Genomic DNA, 20,425 nt, shown 5'->3' with positions numbered 1-20,425 from the left:
AATGGGTGACCATCAGGCAGAAGGAAGGTAGTGCAGGGGTCTCCTGTGGTCATCTCCCTCCAAAACAGATATACCGCTTTGAAGACTGATGGGGGAGATGGCTCATCAGGGGAAGACAGCAGCAGCCAAGTTCATGGCACCATGGGTGGTTCTGCTGCACAGGAGGGCAGGAAAAAGAATGGAAGAGCTATAGTGGTAGGGGATTCTATTGTAAGGGGAATAGATAGGTGTTTCTGCGGCCGCAATCGAGACTTCAGGATGATATGTTGCCTCCCTGGTGCAAGGGTCAAGGATGTCTCGGAGCGGCTGCAGCGCATTCTGGAGGGGGTGGGTGAACAGCCAGTTGTCATGGTGCATATAGGTACCAAAGATATAGGTAAAAAATGAGATGAGGTCCGCTAGGCTGAATTTAGGAAGCTAGGAGTTGTTAAAAAGTAGTTATCTCAGGATTGCTACCAGTGCCACATGCTAGTCAGAGTAGAAATAGCAGGATAGTTAAGATGAATACATGGCTTGAAGAATGGTGCAAGAGAGAGGGATTCAAATTTCTGGGACATTGGAACCGGTTCTGGGGGCGGTGGGACCAGTACAAACCGGACGGCCTGCACCTGGGCAGGACTGGACCGATGTCCGAGGGGGAGTGTTTGCTAGTGCTGTTGGGGAAGGTTTAAACTAATATGGTAGGGGGATGGGAATCTATGCAGGGTGACAGAGGGAAGTAAAATGGGGGCAGAAGCAAAAGGTAGAAAGGAGATAATTAAAAGTGGAGGGCAGAGAAATCAAAGGCAAAAGTCAAAAAGGCCCCCATTACAACATAATTCTAAAAGGACAAAGAGTGTTAAAAAAAACAAGCCTGAAGGCTCTGTGTCTCAATGCGAGGAGCATTCGTAATAAGGTGGATGAATTAACTGCACAGACAACTGTTAACAGATATGATGTAATTGGGATTACGGAGACATGGCTCCAGGGTGACCAAGGCTGGGAACTCAACATCCAGGTGTATTCAATATTGAGGAAGGATAGACAGAAAGGAAAAGGAGGTGGAGTAGCGTTGCTGGTTAATGAGGAGATTAACGCTATAGTAAGGAAGGACATTAGCTTGGATCATGTGGAATCTGTATGGGTAGATCTGCGGAACACCAAAGGGCAGAAAACGCTAGTGGAAGCTGTGTACAGACCAGCAAACAGTAGTAGTGAGGTTGGGGATGGCATCAAACAGGAAATTAGGGATGCATGCAATAAAGGTACAGCAGTTATCTACATATAGATTGGGCTAACCAAACTGGTAGCAATACGGTGGAGGAGGATTTCCTGGATTGTATAAGGGATGGTTTTCTAGACCACTATGTCGAGGAACCAACAAGACAGCTGGCCATTCTAGACTGGGTGTTGGGTAATGAGAGAGGATTAATTCGCAATCTTGTTGTGCAAGGCCCCTTGGGGAAGAGTGACCATAATATGGTAGAATTCTTCATTAAGATGGAGAGTGACACAGTTAATTCAGAGACTAGGGTCCTGAACTTAAGGAAGGGTAACTTTGATGACATGAGACCTGAATTGGCTAGGATAGTTTGACGAATGATACTTAAAGGGTTGATGGTGGATAGGCAATGGCAGACATTTAAAGATCACATGGATGAACTTCAACAATTGTACATCCCTGTCTGACATAAGAATAAAAAAGGGAAGGTGGCTCAACCGTGGCTAACAAGGGAAATTAATGAAAGTGTTAAATCCAAGGAAGCGGCATATAAATTGGCCAGAAAAACTAGCAAACCTGAGGACTGGGGGAAATTTAGAATTCAGCAGAGGAGGACTAAGGGTTTAATTAGGAGGAAGAAAATAAAGTATGAAAGTAAGCTTGCAGGGAACATAAAAACTGACTACAAAAGCTTCTATAGATATGTGAAGAGAAAAAGATTAGTGAAGACTAATGTAGGTCCCTTGCAGTCAGAATCAGGTGAATTTATAACGGGGAACAAAGAAATGGCAGATCAATTGAACAAATACTTTGGTTCTGTCTTCACTAAGGAAGACACAAATAACCTTCCAGAAATACTAGGGGACCGAGGGTCTAGTGAGAAGGAGGAACTGAAGGAAATCCTTATTAGTCAGGAAATTGTGTTCGGGAAATTGATGGGATTGAAGGCCGATAAATCTCCAGGACCTGATCGTCTGCATCCCAGAGTACTTAAGGAAGTGGCCCTAGAAATAGTGGATGCATTGGTGATCATTTTCCAACATTCTATAGACTCTGGATCAGTTCCTATGGATTGGAGGGTAGCTAATGTAACACCACTTTTTAAAAAATGAGGGAGAGAGGAAACAGGGAGTGGGGAAATGTTGGAATCAATTATTAAAGATGTAATAGCAGCACATTTGGAAAGCAGTGACAGGATCGGTCCAAGTCAGCATGGATTTATGAAAGGGAAATCATGTTGGACAAATCTTCTAGAATTTTTTGAGGATGTAACTAGTAGAGTGGACAAGGGAGAACCAGTGGATGTGGTGTATTTGGACTTTCAAAAGGCTTTTGACAAGGTCCCACACAAGAGATTAGTGTGCAAAATTAAAGCACATGGTATTGGGGGTAATGCATTGATGTGGACAGAGTACTGGTTGGCAGACAGGAAGCAAAGAGTAGGAATAAACGGGTCCTTTTCAGAATGGCAGGCAGTGACTACTGAGGTACCGCAAGGTTCAGTGCTGGGAGCCCAGCTATTTACAATATACATTAATGATTTAGACGAAGGAATTGAATGTTATATTTCCAAGTTTGAAGATGACACTAAGCTGGATGGCAGTGTGAGCTGTGAGGAGGATGCTAAAGACTACAAGGTGACTTGGACAGGTTAGGTGAGTGGGCAAATGCAATATAAAGTGGATAAATGTAAGGTTATCCACTTTGGTGGCAAAAACAGGAAGGCAGAATATTATCTGAATGGTGACAGATTAGGAAAAGAGGAGGTGCAACGAGACCTGGTTGTCATGGTACATCAGTCATTCAGAGTTGACATGCAAGTATAGCAGGCGGTGAAGAAGGCAAATGGCATGTTGACCTTCATAGCTAGAGGAATTGAGTAGGGGAGCAGGGAGGTCTTACTGCAGTTGTACAGGACCTTGGTGAGGCCACATCTTGAATATTGTGTATAGTTTTGGTCTCCTAATCTGAGGAAGGACATTCTTGCTATTGAGGGAATGCAGCGAAGGTTCACCAGACTGATTCCCGGGATGGTAGAACTGACATATGAAGCAAGACTGGATCGACTGGGCCTGTATTCACTGGAGTTTAGAAGGATGAGAGGGGGTCTCATAGAAATATATAAAATTCTGACGGGATTGGACAGGTTAGATGCTGGAAGAATGTTCCCGATGTTGGGGAAGTCCAGAACCAGGGGACACAGTCTAAGGATAAGGGGTAAGCCATTTAGGACCGAGATGAGGAGAAACTTCTTCATTCAGAGAATTGTGAACCTGTGGAATTCTCTACCACAGAAAGTTGTTGAGGCCAGTTCGTTAAATATATTCAAAAGGGAGTTAAATGTGGCCCTTATGGCTAAAGGGATTAAGGTAATAATAGAGAGAAAGCAGGAATGGGGTACTGAAGTTGCATGATCAGCCATGATCATATTGAATGGTGGTGCAGGCTCGAAGGGCCGAATGGCCTGCTCCTGCACCTATTTTCTATGTTTCTGTGTTTCTATGTTTCCAAGATCCACAAACGGACTGCCCCGGTAGATGCATCGTTTCAGCATGTTCTTGCCGCACATAACTTATCTTTTCCTATCTCGACTCTATTTTTTCTCCCCTTGTCCACTCTCTTCCCATCTACATCCACGATGACTCCGACGCACTCTGTCACTAACAGTTTCCAGTTTCCCGGCCCCAACCGTCTGCTTTTCACCATGGACATCCAATCCCTCTGCACATCCATCCCCCACCAGGATGGCCTGAGGGCGCTCCGGTTCTTCCCTGGAGCAGAGGCCCAACTAGTTCCCATCCACCACCATCTTCCTCCACCTGGCTGAACTTGTTCTCACATTGAACAACTTCTCCCTTAACTCCACTCACTTCCTCCAAATTAAAGGTGTTGCTATGGGAACCCGCATGGGTCCAAACTATGCCTGCCTTTTCGTGGGATATGTGGAACATTCTTTGTTCCAGTCCTACTCGGGTCCCCTCCCTCACTAATTTTTCTGGTACATTAATGACTGTACCGGTGCCATTTCCTGCTTTCGTCCTGAACTTGAAAATTTCATTCACTTTGCATCAAATTTCCACACTTCCCTCACCTTCACATGGCCCATCTCCGACTCTTCCCTTCCCTGCCCCGACTTCTCCATCTCCATCTCTGGGAATAAGCTTTCGACCAGTATCCACTATAAGTCCACTGACTCCCACAGCTACCTGGACGACACTTCCTCCCACCCCGCATCCTGTAAGGACTCCATTCCATTCTCCCAGTTTCTCCGTCTCCGTCGCATCTGCTCTGACGCCGCCACCTTTCACACTAGTGCCTCTGACAAGTCTTTCTTTTTCCCCAACAGAGGATTCCCCTTCGCCGTGTCCATTCTATTTCCCGCACCTCTGCTCTCACCCCTTCCACTCCCTCTCAAAACCATGACAGGGTTCCCCTTGTCCTCACTTTTCACCCCATCAGCCTCCACGTTCAACGGATCACCCTCCGCCATTTCCGCCACCTCCAGCGTAATCCCACCACCAATCACATCTTCCCCTCCCCTCCCCTCTCAGCATTCTGAAGGGACCGCTCCCTCCGCGACACTCTGGTCCATTCCACATTCACCCCCAGCACCCACTCCCCTTTCCACGGCACCTTCCCATGCAAGCGCAGGAGATGCAACACCTGCCCTTTTACCTCCTCCCTTCCCACTGTCCAGGGCCCCAAATACTCCTTCCAGATGAAACAGCGATTTACTTGTACTTATTTCAATTTAGTATACTGTATTCGTTGCTCACGATGTGGTCTCCTCTACATTGGGTGACTGCTTTGCGGAGCATTTCCGTTCAGTCCGCAAGTGTGACCCTGAGCTTCCGGTCGCCTGTCACTTGAATTCTCCTCTCCATTCCCACTCTGATCCCTCCATCCTCAGTCTCCTACACTGTTCCAACAAAGCTCAATGCAAGCTCGAGGAACAGCACCTCATCTTTTGTTTAGGCACTTTACAGCCTTCTGGACTAAATATTGAGGTCAACAATTTCTGAGCATAGCCGCTACTAAGCTTTGGCTTTCTTTGCCGCACGCCTCTCCCCCACCACCCCCAACACGCGGAGCCTGTTTCTTTTTTCTCCTTGTCCCTGGCAGTTGGTCATTGTCCCGCTATTCACGCCCTATCTTGACTAATGTTTTTCTACTCCTGGCATTACCACTTGAATTTGGGCCATCATCCCTTTTGTCTCTCTAATCTCTCCTGTCTTCCTACCTATCACATACCTTCTCAATAGTTCTTTCTTCCCCTCCCCCTTCCAGTGCTTGTTAAGAGAATCTCTTCTTTCCGAATACTCTCCAGTTCTGACAAAGGGTCATCGACCCAAAACGTTAACTCTGCTTCCTCTCCACAGATGCTGCCTGACCTGAGATTTCGAGCAGTTATTAGTTAGTTGTGAACTGTGTTCCTTTATTTTTGTCTTCGAGTAGTGAAGAAGCTGCTTTATTAAATTGTCTATTGATCAGTATCATAATTATGATGAATTACAGCTTGCAAAAAATAGACCAATATACTCACTGATGTTTCATCCTCAATATTGCAGAAAGGCAAAAAGGAAAATATGTTCAATAAAGATTATATTTGGAAACTTTAATATTCTGGTACCTTAAACCTTTGAAATTTGAATAAAATAGACATGAACAATAATTTTTCGAAACCAAGCCAATTGAAACACTTTTTTCCCTCAACTTAGAGATCCTAGTTTGATGTTTTTCCACAGATAGCCTCTCAAATGTCAACAGTGAAAACTGCAGACAGTTTTGTTTTTCTTAAAACGGTGAGAATGTTTGACAGTGTTGTAAATATGTCTGTTAGAGGAAGATGAAAATGCAGCACAGATAGCAGCTACTGTCTGCCTTTCTAGATTAATAAATAAAACCACGTCATTTTTTTTCAGCGACAACATGAAACATCTCAGTAATGTCAGATAAAAGATTTATTTGATGGCAGTTTAAACTAAGAAAATGATGTTGTTTGTCCCACTTAAGTGATTATCTGTCTATAAGGGAACATTGCATGAATCCAAATCTCCCTGTCCATTTGAGTGTGGAGTTCTCATTGTTCATTCTAATGCAAAAGCAAAATACTGCAGATGTTGGAATCTGGAATAAAAACAGAAAATGCTGGAAATCTCAGCAGGTCAGGCAGCATCTATGGAGAGAAAGCAGAGATAATGTTTCGGGTCAGTGACCCTTTGTCAGAACTGAAGAGTGTTTGGAAAGAACGGATTGTTAACAAGCACTGGAAGGGGGAGGGGAAGAAAGAACAAAAGGGAAGGTCTGTGATAGGTTGGAAGACAGGAGAGATTAGAGAGACAAAAGGGATGGTGGCCCAAATTCAAATGGTAATGCCAGGAGTAGAAAAACATTAGTTAAAATGGCATTTGAATGGCAGGATAATGACCAACTGCCATTAGAGACAAGGAGAAAAAAATGAAAGAAACAGGCTCTGGCGGGGGACAGGGTAGGGGGGCGGGGGAGGCTGCGGGGGGGGGCGGTGGGGATGTGGGCGGCTACAGAGCCAAAGATTGGCAGCGGTTCGGCTCAGAAATTGTTGAACTCGATGTTGAGTCCAGAAGGCTGTAAAGTGCCGAAACAAAAGATGAGGTGCTGTTCCTCGAGCTTGCATTGAGCTTCGTTGGAACAGTGCAGGAGACCGAGGATGGAGAGGTCAGAGTGGGAATGGAGTGGAGAATTAAAGTGACAGATGACCAGAAGCTCAGGGTCACACTTGTGGACTGAATGGAGATGCTCCGTAAAGCGATCAACCAATCTACGCTTGGCCTCCACAATGTAGAGGAGACCACATCGTGAGCAACGAATACAGTATATTAAATTGAAATAAGTGCAAATAAATCGCTGTTTCATCTGGAAGGAGTATTTGGGGCCCTGGATGGTGGGAAGGGAGGAGGTAAAAAGACAGGTGTTGCATCTCCTGCGCTTGCACGGAAAGGTGCCGTGGGAAGCGGATGGGATGCTGGGGGTGATTGCGGAATGACCAGGGTGTCACGGAGGGAGCAGTCCCTTCGGAATGCTGAGAGGGGAGGGGAGGGGAAGATGTGATTGGTGTTGGGATCACGCTGGAGGTGGCGGAAATGGCGGAGGATGATCCGTTGAACGTGGAGGCTGGTGGGATGAAAGGTGAGGACAAGGGGAACCCTGTCATGGTTCTGAGAGGGAATGGAAGGGGTTAGAGCAGAGGTGCGGGAAATAGAACGGACACAGTCGAGGGCCATGTTAACCATGGTAGAGGGGAATCACCTGTTGAGGAAAAAGGAAGACTTGTCAGAGGCACTAGTGTGAAAGTTGGCGGCGTTAGAGCAGATGCGACGGAGATGGAGAAACTGGGAGAATGGAATGGAGTCCTTACAGGATGTGGGTTTGGAGGAAGTGTAGTCCAGTTAGCTGTGGGAGTCAGTGGGCTTATAGTGGATACTGGTCGAAAGCTTATCCCCAGAGATGGAGACAGAGAAGTTGGGGAAGGGAAGGGAAGAGTCGGAGATGGACCATGTGAAGGTGAGGGAAGGGTGGAAATTGGATGCAAAGTGAATGAAATTTTCAAGTTCAGGGCGAGAGCAGGAAATGGCACAGACACAGTCATCAATGTACCAGAAAAAGAGGTGAGGGAGGAGACCTGAGTAGGACTGGAACAAAGAATGTTCCACATATCCCACGAAAATGCAGGCAAAGCTAGGACTCGTGCAGGTTCCCAAAGCATCACCTTTAATTTGGAGGAAGTGAGTGGAGTTAAGGGAGAAGTTGTTCAATGTGAGAACAAGTTCAGCCAGGCGGAGGAGGGTAGTGGTGGATGGGGACTGGTTGGGCCTCTGCTCCAGGAAGAAGCGGAATGCCCTCAGGCCATCCTGTACAGGGATGGAAGCGTAGAGAGATTAGACGTCCCTGGTGAAAAGGAGACGGATTGGAGCAGCGAAACTGGAAACTGTTAACACGGCGGAGTGGTCGCAGATTTGGTGGGAAGAGACTGGACAAGGGGAGAAAAAATAGAGTTGAGATCGGAAGAAGTAAGTCCTGTGGGGCAAGAACAGGCTGAACGATGGGTCAACCGGGGTATTCCTGTTTGTGGCTCTTGGGAAGGAGGTAGAAGCGGGCTGAGCAGGGTTTGGGAAATATGAATTTGGTGGCTGTGGAGGGAAGATCTCCAGAGGAGATAAGGTCAGTGACGGTCTGGGAATTGATGGCTTGATGTTCAGTGGTGGGGTCATGGCCCAGGGGGAGGTAGGAGGAGGTGTCAGAGAGTTGGCAATCAGCCTCTGCAAAGAAGCAAAATTCTGAAAATGGGAGAAAGGATCAGCTATTCAAGGGGAAGACTTCTGGCCGAAGAAGTGGGCACGGAGGCAAAGGTGGCGGAAAAAGAGCTCAGCATCATGCCGAGCTTGAAATTCATTGAGGTGATGAAGATAAAGGGATGAAGCTCAGGCCTTTGCTGAGGATTGATTGTTCGGGGTCAGAGAGGGGAAGGTCAGCGGGGATAGTGAAAACACGGCCGGGATGAGATTGGAAGAAGGGATGGGATCAAAGGGAAGTGTGGGGGAAGAAAGTTCAGGAGGGGCGTTGGTGTCCAAGAGTTGTTGAAGTTTGTGATTCTTGACACCTGAAAGGAAAGAAAAACGTTTTTGGTTAAAGTGCCGGATGAGGCAAAGGATGAAATGGAATGAGCTTCCGGTCGCCTGTCACTTTAATTTTCCACTCCACTCCCACTCTGACCTCTCCGTCCTCGGTCTCCTACACTGTTCCAACGAACCTCAACGCAAGCTCGAGGAACAGCACCTCATCTTTCATTTCGGCACTTTACAGCCTTCTGGACTCAACATTTAGTTAAACAATTTCAGAGCCTGTCCGCTGGCCATCTTTACATAAGAACATAAAAACATAAGCAATAGGAGCAGGGGTAGTCCATACTGTCCCTCGAGCCTGCTCCGCCATTTAATACGATCATGGCTGATCCGATCATGGACTCAGGTTCACTTCCCTGCCCACTCCCATAACCCCTTAATCCCTTATCGGTTAAGAAACTGTCGATCTCTTTCTTAAATTTATTCAATGTCCCAGCTTCCACAGCTCTCTGAGGCAGCGAATTCCACAGATTTACAACCCTCTGAAAGGAGAAATTCCTCCTCATCTCAGTTTTAAATGGGCGGCCCCTTATTCTAAGATTATGACCCCTAGTTCTAGTCTCTCCTATCAGTGGAAACATCCTCTCTGCATCCACCTTGTCAAGCCCCCTCATAATCTTATACGTTTCGATAAAATCACCTCTCATTCTGCTGAATTCCAATGAGTAGAGGGCCAACCTACTCAACCTTTGCTCGTAAGTCAACCCCCTCATCTCCGGAATCAACCTAGTGAACCTTCTCTGAACTGCCTCCAAAGCAAGTATATCCTTTCATAAATATGGAAACCAAAACTGTATGCAGCATTCCAGGTATGGCCTCACCAATACCCTGTATAACTGTAGCAAGACTTCCCTACTTTTATACTCCATCCCCTTTGCAATAAAGGCCAAGATTCCATTGGCCTTCCTGATCACTTGCGGTACCTGCATACTAACCTTTTGTGTTTCATGCACCAGGACCCCCAGGTCCCGCTGTACTGCAGCACTTTGCAATTTTTCTCCATTTAAATAATAACTTGCTCTTTGATTTTTTTCTGCCAAAGTGCATGACCTCACACTTTCCAACTTGATACTCCATCTGTCAAATTTTTGCCCACTCACTTAGCCTGTCTATGTCTTTTTGCAGATTTTTTTGTGTTCTCCTCACACATTGCTTTTCCTCCCATCTCTGTACCATCAGCAAACTTGGCTACATTACACTCAGTCCCTTCTTCCAAGTCGTTAATATAGATTGTAAATAGTTGGGGTCCCAGCACTGATCCCTGCTGCACCCCACTAGTTACTGATTGCCAACCTGAGAATGACCCATTTATCCCCACTCTCTATTTTCTGTTAGTTAGCCAATCTTTATCCATGCTAATATATTACCCCTAACCCTGTGAACTTTTATCTTGTGCAGTAACCTTTTATGTGGCACCTTGTCAAATGCCTTCTGGAAATCCAAATACACCACATCCACTTCTTCCGCTGCTCATTGCATCCCCAAAGAATTCCAGCAAATTTGTCAAACATGACTTCCCCTTCATAAATCCACGCTGACTCTGCCTGACCGAATTATGCTTTTCCAAATGTCCTGCTACTGCTTCTTTAATAATGGACTCCAACATTTTCCCAACCACAGATGTTAGACAATCAGTTTCCTGATTTTTTTCTGCCTCCTTTTTTAAATAGGGGCATTACATTTCCAATCTGCTGGACCGCCCCAGAATCCAGGGAAGTTTGGTAAATTACAACCAATGAATCCACTATCCTTGCCGTTACTTTTCTTAAGACCCTAGGATGCAAGCCATCAGGTCCAGGGGATTTATCTGCCTTTAGTCCCATTATCTTACTGAGTACCACCTCCTTAGTGATTGTGATTGTGTTAAATTCCTCCCCCACTACAGTCCCTTGATTATCCACTGTTGGGATAGTGTTTGTGTCCTCTACCATAAAGACTGATTCAAAATATTTGTTCAGAGTTTCTGCCATCTCGATGATCCCGATTACTAATTCCCTGGTCTCGTCCTCTAAAGGAGCAACATTTACTTTCGCCATTCTTCTCCTTTTTATATACCTGTCGAAACTCTTGCTATCTGTTTTTACTTTCATAGTCTATCTTCCCTTTCTTAATAATTTTGCTAAGTAATTCTTTGCTGGCTTTTAAAAGCTTCCCAATCTTCTGTCCTACCACTAGTTTTGGCCACTTTGTATGCCCTTGTTTTTAATTGGATGCCGTCCTTTATTTCTTTAGTTAGCCACGGATGGCTATCTTTTTTCTTACACCCTTTCCTCCTCACTGGAATATATTTTTCTTGAGAGTTGTGAAATCGCTCCTTAAATGTACACCACTGTTCATCAACCATCCTACACTTTAATCTGTTTTCCCTGTCCACTTTAGCCAACTCTGCCCTCATACCTTCATAGTCTACTTTATTTAAGCTTAGTACGCTGGTTTGAGATCCAACTTTCTCACCCTCCATCTGAAGTTGAAATTCAATCATGCTATGATCACTCATTCCAAGGAGATTCTTTACTAGGAGATTGTTTATTTATCCTGTCTCATTACACAGGACCAGATCCAAGATTGCCTGCCCCCTGGTTCCATTACATACTGCTCAAGGAACCCGTCCCTTATGCACTCTATGAACTCTTCCTCAAGGCTACCCTGACCAATTTGATTTGTCCAATCAATATGGAGGTTAAAATCACCCATGATTATTGCTGTTCCCTTTTTACAAGCCCCCACTATTTCCTGGTTTATGCTCCAACCGAGTTGCTACTGTTAGGGGGCCTATAAACTACTCCCACCAGTGACTTTTTCCTATTATGATTCCTTATCTCCACCCAAACTGTTTCAACATCCTGATCATTTGAGCCAATATTGTTTTTCACTATTGCAGTGATTCAATCCTTTATCAATAGAGCTACCCCACCTCCTTTTCCTTTCTGTCTATCCTTCCAGATTGTCAAATATCCCTAAATGTTTAATTCTTTGGCACCCTCTCCCCGCCCCTCCCCACCCTCCTCTCAGAACCATGCTTCTTTCTTTTTTTCTCCTTGTTTCTAATGGCAATTGGTCATTGTCCCGCCATTCACACCCTCTCTTGACAAATGTGTTTCTAACTCCTGGCATTACCATTTGAATTTGGGCCATCATCTCTTTTGTCTCTCTAATCTCTCCTGTCTTCCAATCTATCACAAACCTTTCCCTTTGTTCTTTCCCCCACTCCCCCTTTCAGTGCTTGTTAAGAATCCGTTCTTTCCGTACACTTTCCAGTTCTGACAAAGGGTATCGACCCGAAACGTTAACTCTGCTTTCTCGCCACAGATGCTGCCTGCTAAGATTTCCAGCATTTTCTGTTTTTATCTCCTTGTTCATTGTTCAGCAACAAGATTCTGTTTATTTAAGGTGCCGTCCTTCAGTTCATTTGCACAGTACACTGCTATATTGTGTTACACAATTCTCACCCATACAAAACATTGTTCGTTACTTTGTCACAGTGACATATTATAAACCATCTACTTGCATCTAGCAAGATGAAATTTTAATTGAAGTGAATTCTGGTATTGTAAAAAGGAGCTGCACCTCTTCAATAAACAATTTTATTTTCCTCCTGTCCAAGATTTTGACCCAGGTCATTTGGCAGCAGCTGGCTGAAAAGACAGGTGGGTAACCTGCCTTGGTCTCTCAGCCAAGAACTACCAATGCTGCTCTTAAGTGTCCTGTAGGGGTAGAATGGGCCCAGGGTGAATTGCCCACTCATTTCTTTTTCCTTCCCGATAGAAAATACCTTGCTTTCACTCACTCTTTTCTCCCAATTAGCATGACTGAGATCAACAATTTTCCTCTGGGGAACTGCAATCTTGAAGTATGCATTCCATTGTTAGCTGGTACAGCTCACTGGAGGTAGCATCATGGTTCTCCTGTATTATGGTAGCAAGCACTCCTCTTTTCTGCTGAGATAAGTGAACTTAATACTGGGAAACCAGTCCTATACTTAATAGCAATGCACCATTATATCTTGAGTGACTTAGTGTTTGATAGATCTTATTTAATGGTCAGTATCGTCGACAAATAGTGCACGATTATTGTCTGACAAATGATATAAATTGGCCTGCATAGTTTTAAATAAAGGAATTGATAGAATATTTATATTTAACAGAACACTTTCTCTAAAATATAATTGCATTCAGCTTTTTGTTCACTGTCACTGTATTAACCCAAATCTTTCCAGGCATATGAATGGCGATCCCCTGATTTAATTAGCTTAACTCAAATTCTAAAAGCAATATTGGTGAAAATGCAGGAAAAATCTACAAAAAAAAGTAATTGAGAGTGCTAATAGTTACATTTGATATAATCCAGTATAATGTCTGGAATAATCCTGAATTTAGGAAAGATAAATAGATTATTTATGTCCCCACACAATGCCGTAATCCCCTGGAGGTGGGTGGAGACAATGTAGCATGCTTATACTCCATGTCCTTCAGGTGAGAAGAAGATGGTGAACAGGATATTTTGGAGCACAGATATCTCTGTGGGCAATACTTGCCTCCACATTATCCTCATTAAGCTACAGACGAAAGGCCAAATAATGTCGAGAATGAAAAATGAGTGTGAGTGTCAGGAGAAATTTATTGGGATTTATGTTTGTGTCTAAGCTTTGTTTTGTCTAATTTGGCTCTGAATCACACTGCATAAACCAGCTCGAAATTAAAAATCCAATAATGTTTGGCCATTATCAGGAGTCCAGTACAACACTCATTGAAGTATCATTTAGCTCTTCAGCAATATCAAGAATTGAAAAGGACACAACTGAATATATTACTAACCATTACATTATTTTATTACTACTAATACTACCACTAGAACACCGATAAAAAGAAAATGCAATTAGCAATGTAATCAAGTGGCCAACTTGGTTTCAGAATGAAAACATCACAGCTTCATCTCAATTTAACATGCAACACAGTCAGAATAGAACTATCACAGCCTTATCTTTTGCAATATACATAGTAGCCTAATAGATCGCAGTCACATACTTCCAGTTTAAATCTATTGTGTTAGCCTAAAATTACACAACATTTTTGTTCAGGTAATAGTTTTATTACTGTATTGAAACTTTCAGCCTTCCTCTGCAGGTCCTCTGATCCTATCTCTCGGGTATTACTTTGGTGAATTGACCGTATTTCATTCTTTCCTGGTTGGTCAACTCCTTTCTTCTTTGCGTTTTCTCTAACTACCACCTTACACATACTTAAACGGAAGCACAACATGTTCTTGTGCTCCTCGGATCTAGGTTACCGAGTTAACTGCTGTATGACCATTTTGCGTTATATAATTCTAGCTTTATCTAAACACTCTTTTTTAACTCTTTTTCATCCTTGCTCAAGCTTTTTCTGAAGCAATCAGGAAACTAAGGCAAAAGCTCTTTTCCTTCAGTACTTGCAGTAACACCAATGTTTTCAGGGTGTGACAAAATGGAAGGTCTAAAGGAACTTCATTTTTTCTGTTACATTTCTCCCAGAAAAGAAAAAGAAAGACGTACATTTATATTGCACCTTTCACGACCACCGGACGTCCCAAAGCATTTTACAGCCATTGGAGTACTTTTGGAATGTAATCACTGTTGTAATGTGGGAAATGCAGCAGCCAATTTGCGCACAGCAAGCTCCCACAAACAGCAGTATGATAATGACCAGATAATGTTTTTCTTCTGTTGATTGAGGGATTAATATTGGCCAGGACATCGGGGATAACGGCCTTGCTCTTCTTCAAAATAGTGTCATGTGATCTTTTACGTCCACCTGAGAGAGCAGACGGGGCCTCGGTTTAACATTTCATCTAAAAGAGAACATCTCTGACAGCACAGTACTCCCTCAGCACCGCACTGGAGTCAGCCTAGATTTATATGTTTAAGTCCCTGGAGTGGGACTTGAACCCACAACCTTCTGACTCAGAGGCAGGAGTGCTACCCAGTGAGCCACAGCTGATAAGTTCTGAAGGCATTGCATCCCAGCACACTAGTCACCCTCCAGTACCCAGCCCAAGTGACCATTCGTTATACGTGAGCCTGCATAGTGAACGTTGATAGGCTATTTGATCAAGAAGGACTTTATAGCTGAGGCTAATCATCTTCCCTCTCAATGTTCACATATGCGCACTTTTTACCAGTGGTCTCAGAAGCAGTAATCTTGGATGATCTGGGGCTCATTTGCCAATGATTATTGAAGCCAAATATAGAGCTTGTTCTGCCACTCTAAGAATCTGGGAGTTTCCAGTGTGTGCGACTCAGTTACATCTTGGCTGTTGGCTTTCCCAGGTGAACTATTGAGGGGACGGCTGGGGGTGGGGGAGGGTCGGATCTGAAGGATTTCCATTATGTTTTGTTCAATCTAACGCAACCTGTTTATCTTACTGGTGCAGGCTTTGAAAATTTAAGGAAGATTATTTGCAGAAATTTTTGTTTCTTGAAAAAAAAACCCACTGATTGTACCTTTTTTTGAGTGCATATCTAAGTTTGCCTTTCTACTGACTTAACATTTGCAAATTACAATACAGGTCAAACAACAGAAGATGGCCGACAGTTATCAGGTATCGTACATACTAACCAGCTGTAACAATGAAAAGGTTGTAGCTTGCACTAATTTTGGAATCTATTACAATAGGGCTGCAGCAAGGGGCTTTGGCTTCCCCTCTTCCCCCTCTATTTGGCTCAACCATGGCTATCGCACACTTGTTTCAACACTATCTTCTGACTTAGCTTTAGGCCCTGCTGCTTTGTGCTGTCACAGGGAAGCTTGCTAACAGTCTTCTGATGATTATTACGCAATGATTAGTGCAGACAAAATAGCTCTCATGGCTGGTCTCGCTATGCCATCACATCTCTTTTTGTGTGTTTTGTGATGACGACTGTGTTGACTAACATAGCTCCTGTTAATGCTACATATTTCATGTTATTTATTTAATCCATTCAAGAGATAAAGTTATCCTTTCTTGCAGGACCATTCGCCTGTGAAAACTGTATGCTCTTCATGTATTATGTGATTTTTGATGCTTATCGTGTTTTTGTTTTGCTTTTATAAAGTGAAATGATGTGTTTTGAACAAAAGTCATATTAATCCATTTCATTTTTTCTTTCCCCATTTGATCTATTTCTTTTTCCTTTGATCCATTACTACCAAGTAGAAGCTCCCCAGCCTCCTTCCCATGCTGTTCCCTCCCAGCCCCTGTCTACTTCAGGTACAGATGGTGCAGCAGGTGCAAATGCCACTGATAGTACAAATGCCAGCTTAGTCAATGGTATGTTGAGAACACCTGGCTTTTTATTATTTATTTTGATGGATTTCTCATGCTCCACTTGTTCTAAGCCTTATCTTCAAACTGCACAGATGTTTTTGTATGCATGCGATTAGTGTACGCATTGGGAAAATATAGTAACCCTTAAGGCTCGCCACGATAATTCAACTGTCAGCAACAGTACTCCAGGCATTTTGGAATATTTCAAAGTGGAATGTCACGAAGAGTCGAGGAGTACTGCTGTAGTTAAGTCTGTCGGATAAAAGCAATAGACACAGCCAAAGATTTGATTATATCAATAGCTTTTTTGTGATTGTCCCAAAAATATTGAAAAGCGGTCCTCTAAGGCTTGAAGGATTGTTGTACTGTCAGTGACTGGCTCCTTCTGAGAGGTTTCATTTGGTATAGCAGCTCTAGAACATTGTTGAGGTAATTTCATCTGCTCATTCACACTAATTGATCCCGAGGGATGCCATTTTTCAGCCACAGTAAGAGGATTTTAAAAGGTTACACATATAACTAGCCTCTCTCCATTTTTTTTTGACTGATAATCACCCCTTTACAGACTGACAACTATTAACGTGTGAATGCCCATTTTGTGAATATGTGCGACTAGCAGTGAGCCTTGCCTGCGGCACATGTGGAAAACCACCCCAGTAGTGCAAGAAATCTAAAGGAAGTGTTGCATATTTTCAGTAGGTGATTGGTTATTATGCTTTTCACATAATAAAATAACCATCAAAGAGGTATGACATAATCTAAACACTCAAATTTAAAATAGTAGAATACTTATATTGTTACAAGGCTCTTTATTCATGTACTGTAACATTCTATGAGCACCCTGGATTCATAATCTCGTCCAACAATGGCTCAATTGGGTTAAAAACAATCATGTACAAATGCAGTGGTCTATTAATTATGCCATTAAATGTTGACAACTACTAGAATTTTGTGACATTTTTTTAAAGTTTTGAAATTGCATCAGATTTATTTCAGTTTGATGGTGCGATTTACACCATCTCCCCTACTTTCTCATCTTTACTGCTGAAGTGATTGCAATCCTGAGGTATGGGGTCCCAGGCCACTGTTAGTAGAATCACAGAGGAACCTATAGTTTCAGCAGTGCGGGGAACATGCGTGCCAACCTATGTCCTAACCTTCCAGGGTGCCTTCTATGGTTGCTGTAGCGTGCTGTGACCAAGTGCCATTGTTTCCGACTTATACGTAGCTCATTTCTGTAGAGGGCGTTTAATAATCACCTATGCAAGCTGAAATCAGTCATTTGCTATTACTAGGCCCCATCCCCAGAGCAGATGTACGTTATCAGATCACAAATAGTCCCACATGCCAACGCATTTAGTAAAGGTCATTTGGTGGTTCACAGACATTCTTTCATGGCATAAGACAATGTACAGGGAAATCCTAGCATGCCCGAGGTTTCTGCTTTACTTTTGGCATACCATAGATTGACGAGGTAAATGGTCTGGTGATCTGATGTCACCAACAACTTTTTAGTTTATTGGCCAATTTTTGATGATGTTGTAAAAAGACCAAAAACATTAATTTGGCTTTATTTGGGGCACAATGGCTGTTTATACTATACTGAGTGATTAAATATTCTGAGGAAGAGTATCTTGCTGCAAGGGCTTAGATCCTGGGTCCCATCGCTGCCTAGCTTTATGCTGTCAGTAAAATTGCTTCCAGCAGGATCTCCATTGACTGATTTATTTGAAGTGACTATTCCATTTTGTTTGACTCCATTGACTACAATTCAGAGCCTCTGAAATGAAAACTATATTACCTACCACAAAACAAATGCTAGGGTTATTTTAAAACATAATTGAAAGCTAAAATAAAAATACGGCAAATGTTTTTTGTGTAGGGTTATTTTACATATGCACAGCAGCAATACTAATATCTAAACTTTATAATTACAGAGATTGTCCTATCGTAACGCTGATCACACACAAAAGTGCACATACCACTTTTAGTAAAGGTCATTCGGTGGTTCACAGACCCTCTTTCATGGCTTAAGACAATGTACAGGGAAATCTTAGCATGCCCGAGGTTTTATTCTGGGTATCCTGGAGCGTAAAATCCATCACTACAAAACATCTGACTGTTTTGTCTAAGCTTGTGCATTGTTGGGTTAATTTTCTGTTGGACAGCATGCATGTCTTGAGTGGTGCATGCATTTTACTTTATATTTGTCTCATGCTTTTCTAGTCTTGTAATACTGTGAGGTATCACTGATCTTTATTAGCTGAGATAATGTTGAGATCTGGACTGTTTCTGTTCAGGTGGTTGAATGTTTCAAAGTAAATTACTGATATAACACGTTATCCCTTTATAAATTTTGCAGATTCACTTCACACAACATTACTTTTAAGATAACTGAAATTAGAAATTTTCTTGGAGGAACACATTCAATATAATCTCCAGTTATGGTAACAGAATGAACAGTTCTTGGTGTTCATAGTAACATGGATCTATTTAATTGAGCATGTCTGAGTGTGTATGAAAGATAATATAGTACATCAATACATACATGGACTCTCAAAATGCAAGCATTTTAACGATAGAGTAGGAGGATAATGACTCAGTGTTGAACTATGGATGTGTGTCGAGAATGGTACGTAACCATGTTGTTTTCAGTCCCATTTCTGTATGGAACTCTAAAAAGACATTGACCATAACCACTTGCCTGCTGAACTCATTTTCAAAATGTGCATTTAATGTTTTATAGTCAGTATAGGTAATTCTATGAAATGCATGCGACAGATGTGAGGCTAAATTAAAATTGCTCTCTTAATACCTGCTACTGAAACCAGTGATAAGCTGAATCTTTCAAAATGGGGATTTGCATGCTTGCCCATCGGCTGTTTGTTTATCCAGATATTATTAGTTCTGTGCCATTTTTAAGTCTTCACTTTGCTTTTTGTAAAACATTGATACAAGCAGAGGTTCACAAATATCAATTGCTTTCTAATGTGGGGTGGCCATGCGCAGGGCAAATTTGACATTTTATCATGAGGGCAGCAATACGCCCACCTCTGATTTTTTTGCAGAAAACATAGATATAGATATATAGATATAACATAGGTATTATAGATATAGATATCACAGCATTTAGTTGTGAATAAAATGTCATCTCATTCACCATACTTTAATATTCGACTCAGCAGTTCTTGAAACTTATTTCACATCATTTGGATTTGATATTAGTCAACGCAAACTGATGTAGTTTCATGGAGTTTAAAGAAACAGATTGCAACTTGGAAAATCAAAAAAGGACAAGTAGTGCAGTTGGCTTAAGGCACCAGGCAAAGGAACTGTGGCTCCTGGACATGTAGGTTCAAATAAAGCTTTGGAAGGTAAAAGATTTGCAGGGCTACAGGGAAAGGGCAAGGGAGTGGGACTAGCTGAAGTGCTCTTGCAGAGAGCCGGCATGGGCTCGACAGGCCAAATGGCCTCCTTGTGTGGTGTAACCATTCTATGATTCTAATTGGTCTTCTATTCTGTAATGAAATTGAGACAACAGCCAAATAAATTCATTTTAGCAATATACCGGTAGATGAAATAAAATACTGTATTTTGCTCACAGCAATAAATGCAGACTAACTTGAGATTATTCTACAGTTGACCAAAATTTCAATATTTGGAAGAGGTGATCTATTCACACTTACTTATGGGCCTATCTCAGAGCTGGATATAAGTGAACCATTAATTGGCACCCATGACTTTGATGCATGCAATTTCTCAGAGGAAAGAAACCAGGTTAAAATAAGACTAAGACTAAAGTAAAACTAAAATAGTGAGTCTGGCGACCAAGAATGTACTGTGCACAAATACTCCTGTCCATTTGAATCTCCTTTGGAGATGGTAGACATCTTTCTTCTTTTCTCCCCAACAATTCTGTTTTTCAAAATGCCAAAATAATACCCCAAACAACCACAGTTAGCGCTATAATCATTTTAATATCTGTGTGTCATACAATCTCAACATTATCATTTTATTTGTAAACATAGAGCAGTTCTATTTACTGACAGCTACTTTTCTTTAAGGAGTGATAAACTTTTTCACCTATGCACATGAAATGGTAATTAAATTAAAAACATGGACTTTGATATATAGATTTTCATTATATCAAGGTTCATGGTGTACTGTTACCAGTTATTCCTAAGTAATGTGTACAGATATCTTTGCAAATATGATCCTTGAACGAGTGAATCTTTTTGTAGCTAAATAGACTGCTCTTCAATCAGTTACAGATTTTGTGACCATT

The 20,425-nt window shown here is 42.5% G+C and overlaps 1 protein-coding gene across 24 annotated transcripts in view; it reads left to right on the top strand.

The window, feature by feature from the left end:
- Positions 1-20,425, top strand: part of LOC139276737 (plasma membrane calcium-transporting ATPase 2) — a 430,975-nt gene that overhangs the window by 153,066 nt on the left and 257,484 nt on the right. The window contains exons 6-8 of one of the 24 annotated variants that reach the window (XM_070894726.1): positions 1,402-1,422; positions 5,951-5,976; positions 9,465-9,483. The exons of 19 other annotated variants lie outside the window; for them this stretch is intronic. In XM_070894726.1, coding sequence (XP_070750827.1) covers positions 1,402-1,422; positions 5,951-5,976; positions 9,465-9,483 — 66 coding nt within the window. Of the gene's footprint in view, positions 1-1,401; positions 1,423-3,944; positions 3,965-5,950; positions 5,977-6,343; positions 6,366-9,464; positions 9,484-15,402; positions 15,436-16,026; positions 16,144-20,425 lie in introns of all 24 variants that reach the window. 4 more of the 24 variants (XM_070894723.1, XM_070894731.1, XM_070894724.1 and 1 more) reach the window with 4 other exon arrangements.

This window comes from Pristiophorus japonicus, chromosome 12 (genome assembly GCF_044704955.1).
Source record: "Pristiophorus japonicus isolate sPriJap1 chromosome 12, sPriJap1.hap1, whole genome shotgun sequence".
In the NCBI taxonomy this organism is placed as follows: domain Eukaryota; kingdom Metazoa; phylum Chordata; class Chondrichthyes; family Pristiophoridae; genus Pristiophorus; species Pristiophorus japonicus.
Note: the sequence above shows the minus strand (reverse complement) of the source record. Positions and strands in the feature narration are given on the sequence as shown.